We start from the raw sequence: 20,021 nt of genomic DNA on the forward strand, positions 1-20,021 counted from the left end.
CTCCTAATTTTACTTAAGCTTGGGTTTCCTAGGAAAGCGGTGCCGTCATATAGCGGCCGTAATATTACGGACGCAAATAGACGGTCGTCTTTACGGTGATGAAATGTGGATAGTTCCACGGCCGTTTTAACACACCGTCATAAACTTTTTTTTAGTTGTACTATACTTGCTAACCTGTTTTATTTAATATTTCTCAAATTTCACGACACCAATTTTGTTTTAGTTGACTTTTTCTATAATCTTTACTTTTTATATTATTTATTGCTTCGTGGTTACGAACGAAATCTATTAAAATTTCGTCGTCCTCGCTGCTCCAAGAGTTGGAACTCATTTTTTACGTTGTTACGAAAAAAAAAACACTAATACATTTTAAAAAAGCTTCACCGCTTTCAATAAAACGTTCACCAAACCATCTGACACCGTCAAGACGGCCGTCATGCAAATGGCGGCACCGTTTTTTGAAGTTACGGTGTACGTTACCGCTCTCTAGGAAACCGCCCCATTTCGTTTACATAGACAACGTTCTAGTGACGTCATTCACCGCTGTATTACGGCCGCTATATGACGGCACCGCTCTCCTAGGAAACCAAAGCTTTAAGCGACCTTCGATTGACGTTCGACTCGATTCGACTGAGATCCAATCCCGCCTCGATTACTATTGAAGCGTATGTGGCATTCCGCTATTTTTTCTTTGAAATAAACGTTTTTATTCTTTTCTGTCATTCAATAATGAATCATTTTGTCTGCAAATGTTTTACGATTGCAAAATGATTGCACGGCAAACTACCGTGTAGACCAAAATTACCAAAATAGCATACCAATCGCACACCAATCAAATGTCAATCGAATACGATTGGTCTTTTATTAGTAGCAGAATGCCCGATATGGTTAAAACTGCTATTACGATCGTATTGCGATTCGATTACTATTCGATTTTGACATTATTAACTTAGGAGAATCGGGCCCCTGGTATGTCGAGATCAAGTGTCGCATTGCTGATGTGCTCAGGCGACCTGAGCACTGGCCCTGAGACCTTTCTACATGTCCATACAATCGTAGCCGTTTTTGTTGCATCTTGTCGACGCGTCATCCCAAGTGTATTATAATGTACTACCCCTATGTACCCGCTTATGTACTCCCCCTTTGGGTGTCCAAGATAATGTCACCATAAGTTCCTGTTTCGGGAGGCTGTCATTTCAATATCTTAGGCAGTATTTACGGGGAGTCAAAAGCCAGGATGTCTGACAACCAGTCTTATCATTATCATGAGATGTCACTAAGCTGGCTCGGTAGACTTATAAAACTTGAAAAAGGAAAAGTGCTAGTTGATTTCCCACTTTGCCTTTTGTAACTATTTAATAATTTCTCAGGGTATATGAAATACATAGTTGCGGGGTGAGGGTTAAAACAGCTAGTTTCTATAATTGAATTTTTATTCATAATAAATTTAATAAAAAAAAACATGCCACAAAAATGTCATTTTCAACACATAAATAATAATAAACATTTAAATTGATTAATAAAATACAAAACGTAAAATACTTTTAATACAGGCAATAAGTATTTTTAACCGACTTCCCAAAAAGGAGGAGGTTATCAATTCGGCCGGTATGTTTTTTTTTTTTTTTTTTTTTTCTATGTATGTACATCGATTACTCCGAGGTTTATAGACCGATTTACGTGATTCTTTTTTTGTTCGACTCGGAATAGCTGCCAGTTGGTCCCATAGTCATCAGGTCAGGATCTGATGATGGAAACCCTGAGAAATCGAGGGCAACCTTCGAAAGTTGTAGGCATACATAGGGTAAAAACTTGACACTCAGGTGTACGCCTAAAAGCACTATTCAACTGTGAAGATTTGGAGCTGATCTGATGATGGAAACCAGAGAGGGTCGAGGGAACTCGACAACTGAATATGTAAACTACCTCGTGTTTGGGCTTAAATTATTTGTATTGACAAGACCTTTGCAATAGTGAAGGTTTGGAGCTGACTTGATGATGGAGACCAGAGAAAGTAAGTCGAGGGAACTCGACAACTGAATATGTAAAATACCTCGTATTTGGACTTATATTCTTTGTATTGATGAGAACTTCTCACTTGTATGGATAGTGACAACTATTCGTATCACTGAAAAGCTTTAAATAAAAAACTTTTTTACAAAAAAATTAAACCGACTTCCCAAAACACTAAAAAGCAAAAAAAAAACTATTTTTAGGTGCATCGGCCTAGAAGTCGGTGGCAAAATTAACTTAGTAACATCCATTAGACACCGACTTCTAGGCCGATGCACCTAAAAATAGTTTTTTTTTTGCTTTTTAGTGTTTTGGGAAGTCGGTTTAATTTTTTTGTAAAAAAGTTTTATAGAAATATAATAGAAGGAAGGGTAGTAGTCAGTGCGTCTCCCTTCCTCACTCCCAATAAAATCTAATCGAGTTCTTGTAACACTCCCTAGGGATGTTTATCTTCTCTTACTTGGCACCTTTCCAGACAAGTATTGGAATCTTTACTAATTCTGGAATGTAAGATCCGGAATGTCATGTCTCTTAACTTTCTACATTTACAAACATAAACGAATAACTCTTGGACTAGCATATGTTACGATAAAAGTCTAATTAAAACAGTATTGGCTCACTTTACCGTCCGTTTAAGAGAAACGGACATTTATGTTGTCAGTTAACTTGGGCCTGAGTGTGGCCATGAAGGGGTTCTCTAGTGCAGGCCCTAAAATGGGACGCAGAGGCTATATATCACCGGCCTAGAATAAGAAGCATCACTATTATCATCCAAGTACTTCAACACCTTCCGTTTAGTCAACATTGTGGAGATTATGATGCACATTGCTCATCTAGTCTTATTCCTAAACTACATGGATACTTTCAATACAATTTCATCCCTTAAATCTACTGCTACCCTACGACGTCAAGCTTACGCTAAAGTTACCATAAACTAAAAGGTACGGCAAGTTTAGATACAGGCTGCCCAAAAAGGATTTCTGCTGTTTTTTTTTAAGTTAGGGTTTAAAGCAGATCGGCAGCGCCGGTAGCAACGTCGCCCGCCAGCTCATGTACCGAGTGAGCGAGTCTGCGCGCTTGTTGCACTGCTGTCGACGCGGGCAGTAGACCCAGGTGGATGCAGATCAGTTCCTTCACGGACACGCCGCGGGAATCTCCCGGGAATGCGAGCTCTAGTAGTTGCCTGCAAAAATATAAATAATATGCCATAATGCCATAATGCAGGAGGTAAGGGGGGAACGGTTTCTAAGATCAAACACCGACCCAAAAGTCAACCTCACCTGCACGCGCCGTAGGCGGCGGTGGCCGACAGGCAGCCGTGGTGCTCCCTGCTAGACAACAGACGAGGCAATGGCGACCGAGCAGTGGCGGGATAACCACACACCTGGATACCGGGTGAGGCTACGGGGGCCTTGGGGTCAAATAACCCCTAAAAGAACCGATACAGAAGGCAACGGGAAACCACTGTATTAAAAATCCCAAGAGAATCATGGAAATGTCAGGAAACGAGATTGTGTTGCCTAGTGATCCGCGTAGCGACCGGCGCCATGACTTGTCCGGGAAGCATGGTGTGAAATCGGCTACCGGCCAGGCTGGTGCAGGCAACCAGGCACCCCCTGGAAACAATGATACTGGAAGGCCAAAAATAAAACTGCGCAACAAGTTCCGTGTCGGTACCTGGAATGTCCGAGGCCTCCTAGCTGCAGGCAAACTTCGAATTCTTGAAGCGGAACTAGAGCGGTGCAACTCCACTATTACCGGATTAAGCGAAACCCACTGGAAGAACAGCGGTCACTTTGACACCGAGAAACACACCATTTATTTCTCCGGTAATGAGAATAGCAGCTTCGCTGGAGTGGCTATAGCGATACCGAAAGTGTGGAACGGTTCTGTTTTGGGCTATGATCCCATAAGTGAAAGGATAATGGCGATAAAGCTGAGCGCATCACCGACTCCGATTAACATTGTCCAGGTCTATGCACCTACTTCCGCCGCCAGTGACGGTACTGTTGAGGATTTTTATGCGCAGCTGGAAACTTGCATCGCTAAAGTACCAAATAGGGAACTACTGATAGTGCTTGGTGACTTCAATGCGAAGGTGGGCAGTACTAAGGCGGATATTAATCTACGTAATATAGTTGGAGAGTACGGGTTAGGAGTGCGGAACGAAAGAGGCGAACGCCTGATACAGTTCGCGGCTGATAATAACCTGACTATTATGAACACAGTCTTCAAACATCACTTTAGACGACTGTATACGTGGACCTGTCCAGACGGCAACTACCGTAATCAGATCGATTACATCATGATCCGATCAAGATGGCGAAGCTCAATATCTAATGCGCACACATTGCCGGGAGCAGACTGTCTCTCAGACCATCAGCTGTTAGTGTCTACCCTGAAGATGAAGTTGCAAAACACAGTAGCCAAAAGAACTAAACAGCGTTTGCAAATACTGGACAAAGAGGCTTTTGCTAAAACACTCCAAGATGGACAGCACATGTGGATGACCGATAAGGAGAACAAAACACCAGATTCTCTGTGGCAGTCTGCCAAAGACTACATTAAAAATTCTGTGCAAAAGTCCCAACCGAAACCAGTTTGTGATAAGCGACAACACTGGATGTCCGAAGATACGTGGAGATTGGTCAACCGACGACGTGATGCAAAAGCCAACGGTGCCAGCATACAAGAACTAAATGACTTGGGTTCCGAGATTCAAGCTGCATGTCGCAGAGACCGAAACTCAGAGCTTAAAAACATATGCACTGAGCTGGAAAGACACTCGCAAAAGTTTGAAACCAAGGACTTGCATATGAAAATAAAAGTCATCACGCGTCAATTTAAAGCCAAAACTTGGGCGGTGGAGAATAGTGCTGGTGAGTCTGTTACCGACATCAAACTGATTGTGAAAGTATGGGAGGACTACTGTAAGTCCCTTTTCACTGACAGTCCCAATGCAACAGACGCTACAATCAGTTATCCATCACAACGGGAACCCTGCATATTGAGAGAAGAGGTAGCCGCCGCCATTAAACATCTGAAGCGCGGTAAGGCAGTCGGCGTTGATGAAATACCCATTGAAGTAATCAGGGACATGGGCGATATCGGTGTGGATATCATGCATATCATCTGCACAAAAATTTGGGACACTGGAGAATGGCCAAGAGATTGGTCAAAGTCAGTCTTCATATCACTCCACAAGAAAGGATCGACGAAAAAGTGTAACAACTACCGCTTGATCTCCCTAATATCTCACGGAAGCAAGATACTGCTACATATCCTGAACACAAGGCTGCAGGCATTCCTGAACAGAGAAATTGCTCAGGAACAAGCTGGTTTCGTGAAAGGAAGAGGTACACGCGAGCAAATTCTCATCTTGAGACAGATAATTGAAAAGAGTAGAGAGTCTAATAAACCCCTGTTTCTTTGCTTTGTCGACTTTCGCAAAGCATTTGATACAGTCAAGTGGAGTAAACTCTGGAATATACTCCTAGAAATGGGTGTACCGCAACATCTAGTGTATCTCATCAGACGATTGTACGAAGACGGCACAGCAGCAGTCCAGGTAGATGGGGTTGACTCAGCCAATTTCAAGACGCAGGCGGGTGTTCGGCAGGGATGCATTCTCTCCCCGTTGTTGTTCAATATATACACAGAATATATCATGCGCAAAGTGCTGGATCAGTGGGATAAAGGGATATCTTTGGGGGGTCGCATGATTTCAAATCTCAGGTACGCTGACGACACTACTCTTCTCGCTCCCTCACTACCTGATATAGAAAACCTTCTCCAACTTCTAGAGTGTACCAGTCTTGAGTATGGCTTGGCTATAAACCGCGAGAAAACCAAAATGATGATTGTGGATCGCAAGACCAATAATAGACCGGAGATCCATAACATTGGTAACTGTGCAGTTGTCCAGAGCTACATTTACTTAGGTTCTACCATCAACAACACCGGAAGTTGTGAGGAAGAGATACGAAGGCGATGTGCTGTGACGCGTTCAGCTGTGGAAAAGCTCAAGAAGATCTGGAGAGACAGGCGCATAACTAAAAATACCAAGGTCCGACTGATGCGGTGCTTAGTCTTTCCTATCTTTCTATATGGAGCTGAAACGTGGACTATTCGTCAAAAAGATCGCAGCAGAATAGATGCGTTGGAGATGTGGTGCTGGAGGCGGCTACTGAGAATAAGCTGGACTGAACACCGCACTAATGTATCCATATTAAAAGAGCTTCACATCAAACAAAGACTTTCTTCGATTGTGCAACTAAGAACACTTAAAATGTTTGGCCATATCATCCGCAATGAAGACTCAATGGAACGATTAGTTGTGCAAGGGAGAATAGAAGGACAGCGTTCTCGTGGACGATCGCCAACCAGATGGACAGACCTCATAAAATCTGTAACATCAAGCTCAATTGTGGAGTGCGCACGGAACGCCACCAGCAGGGAGAAGTGGAGAGAAATCGCAAGGGCAGCCGCCAGAGACAATCCATGATCACGACCACTCTGCCAAGAGTGTCCGATTAAGAAGAAGAATAATGCAGGTAGGTCAGACTTCTTCTTCTAGGTCAAATTGGTACGGTGGGCATGACCAAAACGATTTACACTTTGTCAGTATTCAGTAATCTGTCAACGATCTTTGATGTTACAAAAAATGAGCGGGTGCACCTACTTTGGACGTAAACAAGCGGAGACAGTAACGTTCCTTTGTTCCTCATCCGTCAAACACCCGCATTTTGACGCGCTACTTTCTCAGGAGATATTGCCTTATGACATCTCCGCTAGTCATTATTTTTTTGGTTGGCCCATCAGTGGGACGATAAAAAGGCTGTAACGTATGGTCGTGTACCTGTAGAAGCTTCCGCGAATGTCCCCTGGCGGTGGTAGCGCTCGTACAGCGGCCGGGTGCGGCGGCACGGCGGGCCGCACGGGCTGGCCGCGGCGCTCCCACCACACCAGCGCGCAGCCGTGCAGCGCCCCGCGCCGCCACGTGGCCGCGCAGTAGCCCTCGCGCACTACCGCGAAGCTGCGGCATACTGCGCGTAGTACCTGACAATGAAAGTGGGGATCTTGAATAAAGGTCGTTCAGATAGACCGGCTCGGACAGGAGAGCAAATTATTAACACGTTGAAAATCGAGTACTTAGTATTTGTAACAAGGTTTATTTTTGCATGTGTAATGCGTTTGTCAGGTGCTTGGAAAGTGTGAAATAATAAGAGGACCTAATCGGCTCCGATCGCGTACTTTTTCTAGGTCTTGCGGCGATTGTATGCTCTTTTAGACGATCGGAACCGATTCCGGCTTGTGTGAACGGACCCTAAGGACACGAGTTGATGTATGATCTTGAACATATGCAAGTAAAAAAATTGTGTAACTGTTTGGTCGGCCAGCCCGAGGTCAAATTTATTTGATTTGATGTTTTATCCCTATAATACTCCCTTATTATGGGTCCAAAAACATTATTATTGATGGCATATCGCATGGATGTGCCCACAACCCTTTTTAACGGTTGTACTCGCCTTTGGAGCTTACCGTATAAATAAAAGCAATTTATAAGAACTTACCGTATCCGGAGCGAGCATGTCAGCGCAATCAGCCATATCGGGTGCGAGGAACCTTCCAGCGGTGCGGTCCACGTAGATGAAGTGGATGAGTCCGGGGAACTCCTCCACATACTTGTGCAGCGTTAGGGAACAACTCGCATCCGTCTCACCCGTGCTCTTGCACACCCACACATTAAGCGAAATAATCGATTTCAAAATGATGGATTCATTGTTTTGTGACATAAAGGGACATTTAGGAAGTGGTTCGACCGCCAGCAAGAAAACGGCTAACTATCGGCTGTTTTCTGTCTCAAGAAACATCAAATAAATGGATGTAGGTACCTATATTCCTTGTTAATAAACGTTTGTAGCTGAGCGGCAAGAGATTTCAAAGATAAACTAGCTCAGCGATGCTCCCTTGGTTGATTAATTCTCGCTTGGGAAGCGCAAGCATATATCTTGCTGTTTGCATCACAAGGCTACTATTACTGGTACTTCTACATAAGCTTAAAATCCAATAACAAAATTATCGAAACTACGTACTCTTTTCCCACTGATAAACTACTCGTACATTATGTAAATGTTGATCGTCAGCGGTCAGACTACTGCTTTACATGGAATGTATATTTATTGTGCGTTTCTAAGAGCAATAAAATCTCCTAAGTCGTTTTAGTCGCCGGGGGTCGGACCTCTACCTTCTAATAAAACAATTAATAGACGAACATTTATGATTTTTTTAGAACAGAAACAAGATAAATGACTTATTAAACGGTTCAGTCACAAATCAATTTTTCAATGTTCATGACTATAGCATACTTAAATAAAACGAATTCTGTAAGCGGAATAGACTGCACATAATAATTATGTAACTACATGGTAAACTGTATGGGTACAATATACCAAACATATGAAATATACTGCAGAGCAATAATAGGCTTCAGAGCAAATATGGAACTATGTAGTTGTGGTAATCTAGTCTGCGCCCGGAAACCTTATTATTATATGCAGGCAAATGATAGAAAGCTTTGATTGAATATATCAGCTTACTGCATGAGAAAATACTCTCGTACACAAAATATCTACATACGCCATTTCATATATCAAATTCCTCATATTTATTCAAAATAGTAAAATGATGCAATAGCCAAATACCTGCGTGTATTCAATGACATGTATTTGAAACTCTTTGTTTCTCTCGCTATAAATGCAAACAGTAATCTGAATAAAGCATCGATTTGAAAAGGATATGATGCCATGCTGAAGTATCTCTTCGCTTTCACCCCAAGAAATTCGACGTACGGTGACAATATTCCTTTCAGGTCTTTCAAAGCCTTTTCCATTTTCAAACTCGGTATGTCGGGCTTCAACTGTTCTATGACCGCTTCTAATGCCGTATGCATGGCCGTTGCCGTGGTTTCAGGAGTTAACGGGGTCGTGGTAGTGCACGATTTACGAAGTTCCAACATACGACTTGTAAGCCGAGCACAGAGGCTTGCATTCGCTTTATTTTTACGTAAGGCATCTGTGGTCTGAAAATATTCAATATAATAAAAAAAATTAAGACCAGACCAGACCAGACTCAGCAGATATATTACAGGTGGTATTTACTAGTAAGCTGAATATTTAAATACTTAATTAGTTTAATTTAAGCATATTTGATCATTATTTCACCTCGATCTACCTCTAAATTCAATATCTCCTAGAGAGATCTACAGATATATTAAGTTGATGGATAACAACAAAGCCCCAGGATTTGATCTAGTCGACAAAAAAGTTTTGGAAGAACTGCCTCGCAAAGGAATAGTTTATATTACCATTCTAGCCAACGCAATGTTAAGAGTAGGTTATTTCCCTGAACTCTGGAAAGTATCTCAAATTATAATGATACATAAACCCGGCAAACCTGTCCACGAAGTAACATCGTACCGGCCAATCAGCTTACTGCCGGTTATGTCTAAGCTGTTTGAAAAGTGCTTGCTACACAGACTCACCACTGCCCTTGCAGAAAAATCAGTCATACCTGACCATCAGTTTGGATTTCGGAAGGAACATGCCACTATAGAACAAGTGCATAGAGTATGCAAAACAGTGAGGAAGTCGTTTGAAAAGGGAGAATATTGCTCAGCGGCTTTTCTTGATATCCAACAGGCTTTTGATAGGGTGTGGCACAAGGGATTATTTTATAAAATAAAGAACATATTACCTCACACATTTTACGCCATTCTAAAGTCGTACCTATCTAATAGACTCTTCCAGGTACGAGAGAACGATTGTACCTCAAAGTTTTACAATATATCTGCAGGAGTGCCACAGGGGTCAGTGCTGGGACCAGTTCTGTACACTCTCTACACATCGGATTTACCACAGGGCTCTGGGGTTACAATTGCAACATTCGCCGATGACACAGCCTTACTCACTTCGAGCAAGTGTCCCATCCAAGCTTCGCAGATACTCCAAAGGGAACTAAATGTGATGGAAAAATGGCTAGGAAAATGGAGAATTGCTGCAAGTGTGTCTAAATCAGTGCATGTCACATTCTCTCTGCGCAAGGAAAATTGTGCTCCAGTGACTTTAAATGGAATGCAACTACCACACCACACAACAGTTAAATACCTGGGGATGCATCTAGACCGCAAACTCACATGGCATAAACACATCCAGGCAAAAAGAGAGGAGATAAAATCCAAATACAGGGACCTACATTGGTTACTAGGCAGGAACTCTAAACTGGCTGTAGATAACAAGCTCTTGATCTATAAATCAATTCTCAAGCCCATATGGACATATGGGATACAACTATGGGGAGCCGCCAGCGACTCCAATAAGATGATCATACAAAGGGTGCAAAACTACATCTTAAAACAAATATCAAATGCACCCTGGTTTAGCAGAATGTCAGATGTTCACGAAGTACTGGGCATACCGATGGTGAAAGAGGAAGTGAATCTTCATGCTGCCAGTTACAAAATTAGACTTCAGAAGCACCCAAACCAACTTGCGGGGCAGCTTACAATACCTGAGACCATTCGTCGGCTAAAAAAGCGGCGAGATATCTTCGACATTTAGTTTACTAAATAAAAGAAAGGTCCTGCTCTACTGGGAGTAGTGACCTACCCGCCACTTAAACTTCACCTTATCTGCTTATAGTCAGAAGACTGATCGCATGATTGCAAAAGGAAAAAAAAAAAAAAAAAAAAAAAAAAAGCATATTTGATTACCTTTTTTAATGCTGCTTCTAAAGAATCCAATGTATTGGGCAGCAGCTCTAAATTCCTTTGCAACAGCAGTCGTCTTAAATTGGATAATATTTGGTTTGACATGTATGCTGAAATGCCGGTTTCTCTGCAAAATATATAAAACTTTTGTTATTTCATCAGAATTATTTGATTGATATTGTAGGTACCTAAGATTTGGGTACATTTTTGCCATGAATATCTTTATTTGTTTGTAATGAATGAATTATTTCACTGTAACATAGGCTATATTTTATCCTGGTACGGGCAGTAGTTCCCACGGGACGCGGGTGAAACGGCTAGTGTATTTATAAAAAAGTTGTTACCTCAAATCCAAATCAACAACGACAGCAAACGTAATTCTGGGCGCAATTTCCGCTAAATGTATGGAATGTGGTGCACAGGGGCTGGCCCCAGGCCCCGCGCATAAATTCACCACTGCGCTGTTTTCCGTTGACAACCCTACAATGAAATCACAATACCTATGTTCATCAAATGCATTACCAAAAACAATAATAAAATATAAAGTTAATAGAGTATACTAACAAGGCAATCGAATAATTTCTTGATTATCAGGATTGTTGTCCTCATTTTGAACTTCCAACCAATACTCTTGCGCAGCGATGCATTGGATGCTCAATAAAATGAGGTCGGGTGGCGACAGGTCTTCAGTTCCGCGACTGAAACAGATTAATAAATATGTATTAGGTAAATAGGTAGTTGCAAGACTTTTGATCAGGATAAGCAAAATACAGTCAATAATCAAACACAAATCAGATTTTTTAAAATGTATTTTCTTAATTTCTATTGCAGAAAATAAATCAAACATTTATTACCTGGAATAAAGTGCTAGTAGCTTGTCTCCAACAAATAACATAAGATGACTGTGGTTGTATGGCAACTTGACACTTTTTGAAACATTTTTAAGCGCATTAAGTGCAGATGTAGTAGCGCCACTTTCACCAATGACCCCATTGGCACCAGGAATGGTATCTCCTTTGGTGCGACAGTCCAAGAGAACCGAGAGCCAGTCTTGATATATGGAAGAATGTAGACTGTAAACATATTATACATAGAACTTATTAAGTTATATATTATGTATACATGTAATACACGTGAATAGAAATCAGAACAGCAGTTTACTTTGATAAATATCGTGTGGTAGACTTACAGATTAATGTTTTGGCCACAAATGTGTTGCACAAAAGTTTTGAAGTCCAAGAGTTCTCTATGGGCATCATCAACATAGTCTTCGCTTATAATCATGAACACATGATCTAGCCACTGCAAGATATTTAATTAAGATAAATGGATATTTAAATACATTTTTTTTTATTAAAGAGAACTTAAACAATTACCTCATCAAAGACAATTGTAGTTTTATCCTTGCACTGTATAGAAGAGTATGTATTACCAAATTGTGCTGCCATAACACGCTGGGATGTTATGATAGGGGCAAGCAGTTGAGACACAGTATTGTTCTCTGTCACATCATTTTGATTCTCCTAAAAATATAGAAACATAGATCAGCAGATATAGATATATTTATGAAGAATAAGGTTGGGCTTATTCTACAAAGAAAAAATCTCTGTGTGGTGTCTATGCTAACTGGAAGAGCTTCAAGTACTTATTTGAAAGATGATTTTTTACATAGGACAGGATAAATGTTGGTTGCATGCTTCTACATGACCGAATTGTTTTCACATTCGCCTTTCCATTTGGTCATCTTATACGATCATCAACCTGTGTCAGTCTCAAATAATAGACTGTAAAAGAAGTGTGACATCACAAGCAAATTAGGGTAGTGGACATGCCCACAGTGCGCATTATGGTAGATCCGCCACTGCGAGACATTGGCGGGAGAAGAAAGGAAGAATTTAAGAAAAAGTAATACTTGCCTGTATACTGAATGTTTTCATTCGCTCTATAAATGTGGAATCCCATTTACCAAACACCAAATCATTAACAGTGTCAAATATCAAAGCAGCCTTCATTTTTGTGTTGTTATGGCTGTTTATGATCCAATACAAATCTTGCTTAGAAGTTGGAACACTATTTCACGATATTATTAATTGAACCAGAGGGAAATAAGCTGACTTATGGCATTTACAGAAGTTTCTTGTTATTATTAAATTACGCTAAAACTAGTTTTAAATCATCCATTAACTGCAAATGTTGTAGAGCTAATGTTTTACTACACAAATTACGACAGATTTGTATTTATTTGTAAAGCGTACTCAATCTAAGATAATGCCTTAATTTATTATAACAATATTGGCTTTCACTGTGCAATGATCCAGCACCAATCACAAACACAACACTGCAGGCATCATCACAAATCCATTTAATAAAATGCACCGAATTGTTTTCAGATAATTTAATAACAGTGACAGTGACTGCCAGCTGGGTAAAAAGCTAGATTAGAGCTTGATAAACGTCAGTGTCAAACTGATCCAAGATCTGTGTTTTGTCTTTTGGTACGCGAAATATTTGCGTTGAGCCGTGACGATAGAATTTATCTGGTTATCAAGACCTGAAATAACTTATACATGCACAGAATTATTACCTAACAAAAATGAGCGCAAAAAAAGACGCAATAGTGAGTTATATGAACTTAAGTATTTTGCTTAAAATGTCCATCGCGGGTCCGTGGCTTTGCATGTATATTTCGTAGTTATTATTTTAATAATTCATATCTTTTCAGAAAAAACTGAAGTCATTATGTTCCTTAACTATTGGTGGCTCTTTGGCATATCAGTTCATTTATTACAAAAAGGATTTTAATGGGTATTACACAAATGTTTTGCAACCAATCAGCCAATATATTAGCCCTGAGTGGGCACATAATCTTGGAGTAGCAGCTATAAAATATGGTTTATTCCCTTCTGAGAAAACTGATGACCCACAAGTATTGGTAAATATTTTTTTTAATCAGTGTACATTTATTACCCATCAACACAAAGTTATAATTTGCTTACTATGCGTTTCTTTTTTCAGAAAACTAAATTCCTCAATTATGAATTAAACAACCCCATTGGCATTGCTGCAGGATTTGACAAACATGGTGATGCTGTTGTAGGTTTGAGAAAGTTAGGTTTCTCTATTGTGGAGATTGGTTCAGTCACTCCTGAAGCGCAACCTGGGAACCCAAAACCAAGAGTGTTTCGTCTGCCTGAAGATAAAGCAGTCATTAACAGATATGGTTTCAATAGTGAAGGTCATGAGGAAGTTTATAAGAAAATAGACACAATTGAAAAAGCACTGCTTGATAAAGGATTATTGGGAATTAATTTGGGAAAAAATAAATTATCTGAAAATCCTATTGAGGATTATGTTTTAGGAATTAAAAAATTCTCTAATGTAGCTGACTATTTTGTTATTAACATCAGCAGGTAAATAAAATATTGACTTCTTATAACCGTATCAACCTTTTAACCGTCCAACTTTTTATCAGTTGGTATGCTCCCTGTGCCCCTCACAATGAAAACGTTAATATTCATGTGTGGGGAGTAAACTAACCATTTTGACTCATGATTATGAGCTAATTATAAGTTTCACTTTAGTTACGCTTATTTATACTATTATGGACCTCGGATTTTGTTGTAATATAACTTTCATTTTACAGTCCTAACACTCCAGGACTAAGGTCATTACAGAAGAAAGAGGAACTATATCTTCTGCTCAAAGAAATCAATAAAGCCAGAAATGAGATGAAGATTGCTAAGAAACCTCCTTTGCTTCTGAAACTAGCACCTGATCTAAGTCAAGAAGAAATGAAGGAAATTGTTTCAGTAATTTTGAAGAGTGAAAGTAAGGTTGATGGCTTGATAATATCAAACACTACAATTGACAGATCACAACTCCAGAATACTCAGTTCACTAAAGAAGCAGGAGGTCTAAGTGGTAAACCACTTACTGAGAAATCCACAGAAATGATAAAGCATATGTATAAAATGACAAAAGGTATGAAAATTATATGTATCTTTGATGAATTACACAAGCTGTATCTTATGATTTCCTACTACCATAGACATGATAGACAGATCAGCCATCGTATTTACTACATCCACCAAATAAAATATAATTTAATATTTTTTCAGGTAAAGTACCGATTGTGGGTGTAGGTGGAGTTTTCACAGGTCAAGATGCCTATGACAAGATTTTGGCAGGAGCAAGTGCTGTTCAAATATACACAGCTTTAATTTACCATGGACCACCAGTTGTCACCAAAATCAAAAGTGAATTGGCAGAACTCCTGGAGCGTGATGGGTATAGCAATGTCAATGAAGCTGTCGGCAAAGGAAACTGATATGAGTTTCAATATGCACAAGTTGAAAACAAAAATACTACCTCACTGTTCAAGTTTGTATTTAAAGTTTGTTCATTCAATTTTATATATAGAATACAAAAACATATTTTACATTGTTATATTGTGTGTAAATTTTCAAAATGATGTTAGGTAAGTAGATAAAATGGCATGACTTTTCATTATTGTTTTTCATTTATAGGAACTCCATCTGCAAAATAATGAAAATAATTTTATTAAGGAAAAAATAAAAAGCCCATTTTTGGAGCTGTCCAATATTGGTAGTTATTTATTGGCTTGCCTACCTTTTAGACCTTGAATTTTGCACTTAGGTAAATGCAATTGAATAATTAGTTTACACTCTTCTAAATTTGTAACACTCTCCAAGTGAAAAAGAATTAATGTTTCTAGTTTATGAAGATTTTTTAATTCTTTTATTCCTGCATCTGTGACATTGATGCACTTAGACACTTGAAGATGGGTTATTGTGTCCCGCCCGTAGGAGAGTCCTTTTAATGCTCTATCATCGATATAGTTGCTATTATGGAGGATGACTCTGCTTAACTGTGTACATCCAACTAAAATAAAAAATATCATATTAAAAACATAGCAGATAAATCTACTGATGAGGCAAACATTGAAATTTAAATAGACTCCTAATGTTGATAGGAAATTAGTTATTAGACTACTTATCTATCTGTTCTGGCTATGGATTCATGGGCATTTTTTTTGCACTTTTCTGTTATACATTATTGTAGGTACTACATACTAAATACAACACAACCTACTTAAATGTGGAAAGCCATAATGTGAAATAGATGAATCCGTTCCATCGATCTCTACCAACTTTGGAACATGTTGTTTTTCTGGTGGTAACAAGTTGTAATCTGCTAATCTCTTTCCACCGGCCCAAACTACTTTGCCACCATTTCGTAATACCCATTCGGCACAAGCGCGGTCTGGACCAAATTGTTTGATTCGGTCTGTGTCTGGCTTATTGAACATCATATTTACATACTCCCAGAAATTTCTAATATGGTTGTTTCTTGGAATAAATATCTTGGGGGCGACTGCTCCTAAAACAGTCTAGAAAAGATTCCAATATTTAGTGATAAATCCACAGAATTAAAACCCTTAAGTTTTTTTAATTTAGATTACATACACGAGGCAAAGCACACAGCATTTTTTATGATTCTGGAACACCTAAATTAAAGAAGAATAGATTTTTTTCAGTGTTTATTTTTGTATTTCGTACGATCCATGGCGAACGAAGGTCGAGTTTGATCGTGACGTAAGTCAGTCAGAAATATGTCAATGTCAGTTATTTTTTTTTTTCTCAGGCTCACTGTAGTTTTTCGACCATACCGCCTCTTTGAGTTGTCTTCCGTAGTTATTTATTTCTTCCCTACAAGTTTCATCTCAGTGTTATTTATTAACTGTGATGGTGAGGTTCTAAAATTAAAGTATTTAATGCTAAATAAAAAATCGCGCAATCTTCAATATATTATTTCTATACGGTCAGTCAAGTTCCACAATTTAGTTGATTGTCTTAGGAGCGCCTTATAGATAGACCAGGGGCCCGATTCTCCTAATTTTACTTAAGCGACGTACGATTCACATTCGACTCGATTCGACTGAGATCCAATCCCATCTCGATTACGATTGACGCGTATGTGGCATTCCGCTATTTTTTCTTTGAAATAAACGTTTTTATCCTTTTCTGTCATTCAATAATGAATAATTTTGTCTGCAAATGATTTACGATTGCAAAATGATTGTACAGCAAACTACCGTATAGACCAAAATCACCAAAATAGCAGACCAATCGCACACGAATCAAATGTCAATCGAATACGATTGGTCTTTTATTAGTAGCAGAATGCCCGATATGGTTAAAACTGCTATTACGATCATATTGCGATTCGATTTCTATTCGATTTTGAAATTATTAACTTAGGAGAATCGGGCCCCAGTGAAGAAGGTGTGTGCCACCTAAGAGTAAAAAAAATATAATTCGATCGATTATAACATATCTACTATCTTCTTACCTGTACGATTCAATATAATATACCTTTTTTTTTTTTTTGTCGCTGGGTAAAAAATGCTATTACGCATGCCCTTCCCGTCGGGGGACGGGAGAGGGGTATGTGGGGCTCTCCGGTACAGACGTTCCCGGTATACCCACTAAAAAGGCCCAGCGGCACTCCGACCTCGCCTGAGTGGAGGGGGTCTGGGAATCTACGGCGTCCAGTCCCCCACCGGCGATTGCCCGCCTTACGGCAGGCCCCTCATGCCTCCCCCCAGTGGGGAGGGGTCCCTATGATGGCCTATGAATATAATATACCTGCCTAAATGTTTATCTTTAGGACATATAACGAATCCAGCGACTTCGCTGTTTAATTGATCTTCTGGAGGTGCCTATTATATTATCTCATCTTTCCTCTCTCCGTGATATGCTCGATGGACCATACTTAAATATAAAGATAAGATAAGGATAATTTATTTTGTAAATAATAAGTTCATTGATTTAAAAAAAGGAGCTCTCATGAGTTTTTATTTAATTAAAATTATTTCCTAGGTGGATTATAATCTTCTTGTTGGTTGATAATAGTTTTTGTCCATGGTTGTTTCTTAATAGATTCTGTGGTCATTTATCATTATCAAAATATCAATGGTTGATGTGTTATTGTATTGTTTACAGTTTGGATTAGAATATTATAAAATTTTAAGATTGTGTGTACTGCGAGGCACTTTAAAATAACCGTGTTTCATATTCCATGAACATACACAATGTCTGAATCTTATGGTATGGTTTCAATTCATTAAAATTATTTGTTCAAATACGTAACAAATGTATTGTTTTACAACATAAAGGTCTTTTCCTGTTTTAGAATATTTATTCAAGTTTTTGGTCATTGGGAGTGCTGGGACGGGGAAATCTAGTCTGCTAAATAATTTTATTGGAAATAAATGTAAGTACTTACTGTTTCAATAGCAATAATATTATTTGCGTGTGTGCCAAAGTTAAAATTATTGTCAATGACGTCTCTACTTCATGCTTTATCGACATGGCTTACTAACTTCGAGAAAATAATGCAAACTTTATGAATTCGCCCTCGCGATTGGAAAAATAAGCGTTTTGCTTTTGTATTTTGCTCAAACCTAAATTCACATTTTATACAAATATTCTTCTACTAAACATTTAAAGCAAAGTGCAAGCAAGCATTACAGTAAAAATTGTATAACTGTTGCCAATGACTCGAATATTATGCAAGAAAATCTTGAGTGTCATTCAGTTCAGTAAAAAAAAAAATATGAATGAAAAAATGCACTTTAACCCTGGCTTTTCAAAAAATTATGTGATCTGTGATTACCCCATCCAAGCACAAAAAAAAAAAATCCTGATCATCACCATAGTAAGTTAGTTTTTCCATTTTATTTTACTTCTATTCTCTCATGAACATAAGTGTATACATATTTGGGCTACAAGTAAAGTAGTGTATTTAGTATTGCTTCTAATATGTAGAGTAAAGAAAACTATTTAGTTATTACATGAGGTGTTCTGTGGAATATAGGCACATACATGTCATAATTAAGTAAATTGAGACACAAAATAATTTGAGCTCACTTGTTTATACAAATGTAGTAAAACATTGCTCAGACACAGAAATTAGTATAGATGATTTCATTATTAATAGCACCTAAGATGAAATTGACCAAATCCAAATTTGTTTTTTTAGAAAAATTGCGAAAATAGTAATAAAATAAATATTTTCCTCTTAAACCTGTAATGTGTCCTTAATATTGCAAAAAGAATCAGAAAAATTACACTTCAAATTTCAAACCTGGAAGGATTGACAAAGAGTGATATCACTTTTTTTTTCTCTCTTCACAGTCAAAGAAGATAGATGTCACACAATTGGGGTTGAGTTTGGTTCAAAAATTGTAAACATAGGTGGAAAGTCTACTAAACTACAGATATGGGACACTGCTGGTCAAGAGAGATTTCGCTCCGTAACCCGCTCCTATTATCGTGGAGCTGCAGGTGCTCTGCTTGTGTATGACATAACCTCTCGGGACTCATTCAATGCACTCTCGAATTGGCTTAGGGATGCCAGAACACTTGCAAGCCCTAACATAGTAATATTACTTGTTGGAAACAAAAAAGACATGGAAGAATCAAGAGAAGTCACTTTTACAGAAGCTAGTCAATTCGCCCAAGAAAATGGTAGGCCATATGAAATACTCTAGGAAATGAAAATTTATTAAAATGTGATTTAGTTATATATGGTTAATTGCTCATTCTTTTATTTCAGAATTGATGTTTCTTGAAACCAGTGCTAAAACAGGTGAAAACGTAGAAGAAGCTTTCTTGAAATGTTCCAAAACAATTTTGGCTAAAATTGAAACAGGTGAATTAGATCCTGAGCGAATAGGTTCAGGCATTCAATATGGGACTGGGACCTCTAAAAGGCTTAGCGCGCCCAAGAAACCTGCAAGAAGTCCATCCGATTGTGCTTGTCATGTATAACATTATTTCTTGGATACATAGAATGCATGATCTGCTGGCAGATGATGACTAAATCTATATTATTTGCGTTCTTATTTTTTAATGCTATTGTTATAAGTACCTACCTATGTAAGAATCAAAAATATATGAAGGCAATTTAATTGTACTCCATTTAGAAGATCTGATTACTGACTAGAAATTATATAATTAATTTAAACTACTTTTAATGTGATTGTTAATTACTACTAATTGCATGCTGTGGTCACTTTTGCTGTAATTATTACGTTAATTCACTGCACACATCTCCCCTTTTGTTGAGATATATTGTGATGAGATAAACTAGTAATTCTCAAATGGATTTTATTTACTACTCCATTTATTTGTATGAGCACGAACGCTATCACACT

The 20,021-nt window shown here is 38.7% G+C and overlaps 4 protein-coding genes across 5 annotated transcripts; 2 read left to right on the top strand and 2 right to left on the bottom strand.

Annotated features, from left to right (window-relative positions):
* Positions 1 to 1,415: 1,415 nt before the first annotated feature.
* Positions 1,416 to 13,201, bottom strand: LOC124633685 (Hermansky-Pudlak syndrome 1 protein homolog). Of its 2 annotated transcripts, XR_006984772.1 has the most exons (12): positions 12,697 to 13,201; positions 12,157 to 12,303; positions 11,970 to 12,082; positions 11,635 to 11,853; positions 11,345 to 11,478; positions 11,125 to 11,260; positions 10,784 to 10,907; positions 8,814 to 9,094; positions 7,587 to 7,743; positions 6,872 to 7,071; positions 2,362 to 3,196; positions 1,416 to 1,567 (listed from the first exon to the last, which is right to left on the bottom strand). XR_006984772.1 is itself a non-coding variant. In XM_047168989.1 (11 exons), the coding sequence occupies exons 1-11, from the start codon at positions 12,790 to 12,792 to the stop codon at positions 3,019 to 3,021; spliced, it is 1,779 nt and encodes a 592-aa protein (XP_047024945.1). In that variant the 5' UTR covers positions 12,793 to 13,201; the 3' UTR covers positions 2,362 to 3,018. The 2 variants fall into 2 exon arrangements, 1 of the variants encoding a protein (XP_047024945.1); XM_047168989.1 differs by lacking the exon at positions 1,416 to 1,567 and having other exon boundaries at positions 7,587 to 7,737.
* A 16-nt stretch (positions 13,202 to 13,217) lies between these two features.
* LOC124633686 (dihydroorotate dehydrogenase (quinone), mitochondrial) lies at positions 13,218 to 15,286 on the top strand. The gene is made up of 5 exons (XM_047168990.1): positions 13,218 to 13,397; positions 13,503 to 13,712; positions 13,796 to 14,190; positions 14,424 to 14,761; positions 14,899 to 15,286. Exons 1-5 carry the CDS (start codon positions 13,374 to 13,376, stop codon positions 15,105 to 15,107), a joined length of 1,176 nt encoding a protein of 391 aa, XP_047024946.1. The 5' UTR covers positions 13,218 to 13,373; the 3' UTR covers positions 15,108 to 15,286.
* LOC124633687 (ATP synthase subunit s, mitochondrial) lies at positions 15,150 to 16,425 on the bottom strand. The gene is made up of 4 exons (XM_047168991.1): positions 16,267 to 16,425; positions 15,893 to 16,190; positions 15,410 to 15,682; positions 15,150 to 15,315 (listed from the first exon to the last, which is right to left on the bottom strand). The coding sequence occupies exons 1-4, from the start codon at positions 16,285 to 16,287 to the stop codon at positions 15,287 to 15,289; spliced, it is 621 nt and encodes a 206-aa protein (XP_047024947.1). The 5' UTR covers positions 16,288 to 16,425; the 3' UTR covers positions 15,150 to 15,286.
* Positions 16,426 to 17,749: 1,324 nt separating this feature from the next.
* LOC124634080 (ras-related protein Rab-4B) lies at positions 17,750 to 19,968 on the top strand. The gene is made up of 4 exons (XM_047169492.1): positions 17,750 to 17,910; positions 17,996 to 18,076; positions 19,000 to 19,332; positions 19,421 to 19,968. Exons 1-4 carry the CDS (start codon positions 17,895 to 17,897, stop codon positions 19,633 to 19,635), a joined length of 645 nt encoding a protein of 214 aa, XP_047025448.1. The 5' UTR covers positions 17,750 to 17,894; the 3' UTR covers positions 19,636 to 19,968.
* Positions 19,969 to 20,021: the final 53 nt, after the last annotated feature.

Source organism: Helicoverpa zea, chromosome 10 (genome assembly GCF_022581195.2).
Source record: "Helicoverpa zea isolate HzStark_Cry1AcR chromosome 10, ilHelZeax1.1, whole genome shotgun sequence".
In the NCBI taxonomy this organism is placed as follows: Eukaryota; Metazoa; Arthropoda; class Insecta; order Lepidoptera; family Noctuidae; genus Helicoverpa; species Helicoverpa zea.

Bases quoted from the DNA above. Each gene is read 5' to 3' on its own strand.
- LOC124633686 (XM_047168990.1), top strand. From the start codon at position 13,374: ATGAGCGCAAAAAAAGACGCAATA. The intron at 13,713-13,795 runs GTAAATATTTTT...TTCTTTTTTCAG, and splicing joins CTGATGACCCACAAGTATTG to AAAACTAAATTCCTCAATTA. The intron at 14,191-14,423 runs GTAAATAAAATA...TTCATTTTACAG, and splicing joins TTTGTTATTAACATCAGCAG to TCCTAACACTCCAGGACTAA.
- LOC124633687 (XM_047168991.1), bottom strand. From the start codon at position 16,287: ATGCTGTGTGCTTTGCCTCGT. The intron at 15,683-15,892 runs GTAGGTTGTGTT...TTTTTATTTTAG, and splicing joins TTATGGCTTTCCACATTTAA to TTGGATGTACACAGTTAAGC. The intron at 15,316-15,409 runs GTAGGCAAGCCA...ATTATTTTGCAG, and splicing joins CAAAATTCAAGGTCTAAAAG to ATGGAGTTCCTATAAATGAA.
- LOC124633685 (XM_047168989.1), bottom strand. From the start codon at position 12,792: ATGAAGGCTGCTTTGATATTTGACACTGTTAATGATTTGGTGTTTGGT. The intron at 12,083-12,156 runs GTAATTGTTTAA...AATATCTTGCAG, and splicing joins CTACAATTGTCTTTGATGAG to TGGCTAGATCATGTGTTCAT. The intron at 7,072-7,586 runs GTAAGTTCTTAT...TTTCATTGTCAG, and splicing joins ACATGCTCGCTCCGGATACG to GTACTACGCGCAGTATGCCG.
- LOC124634080 (XM_047169492.1), top strand. The intron at 18,077-18,999 runs GTAAGTACTTAC...CTCTCTTCACAG, and splicing joins TAATTTTATTGGAAATAAAT to TCAAAGAAGATAGATGTCAC. The intron at 19,333-19,420 runs GTAGGCCATATG...CTTTTATTTCAG, and splicing joins TCAATTCGCCCAAGAAAATG to AATTGATGTTTCTTGAAACC.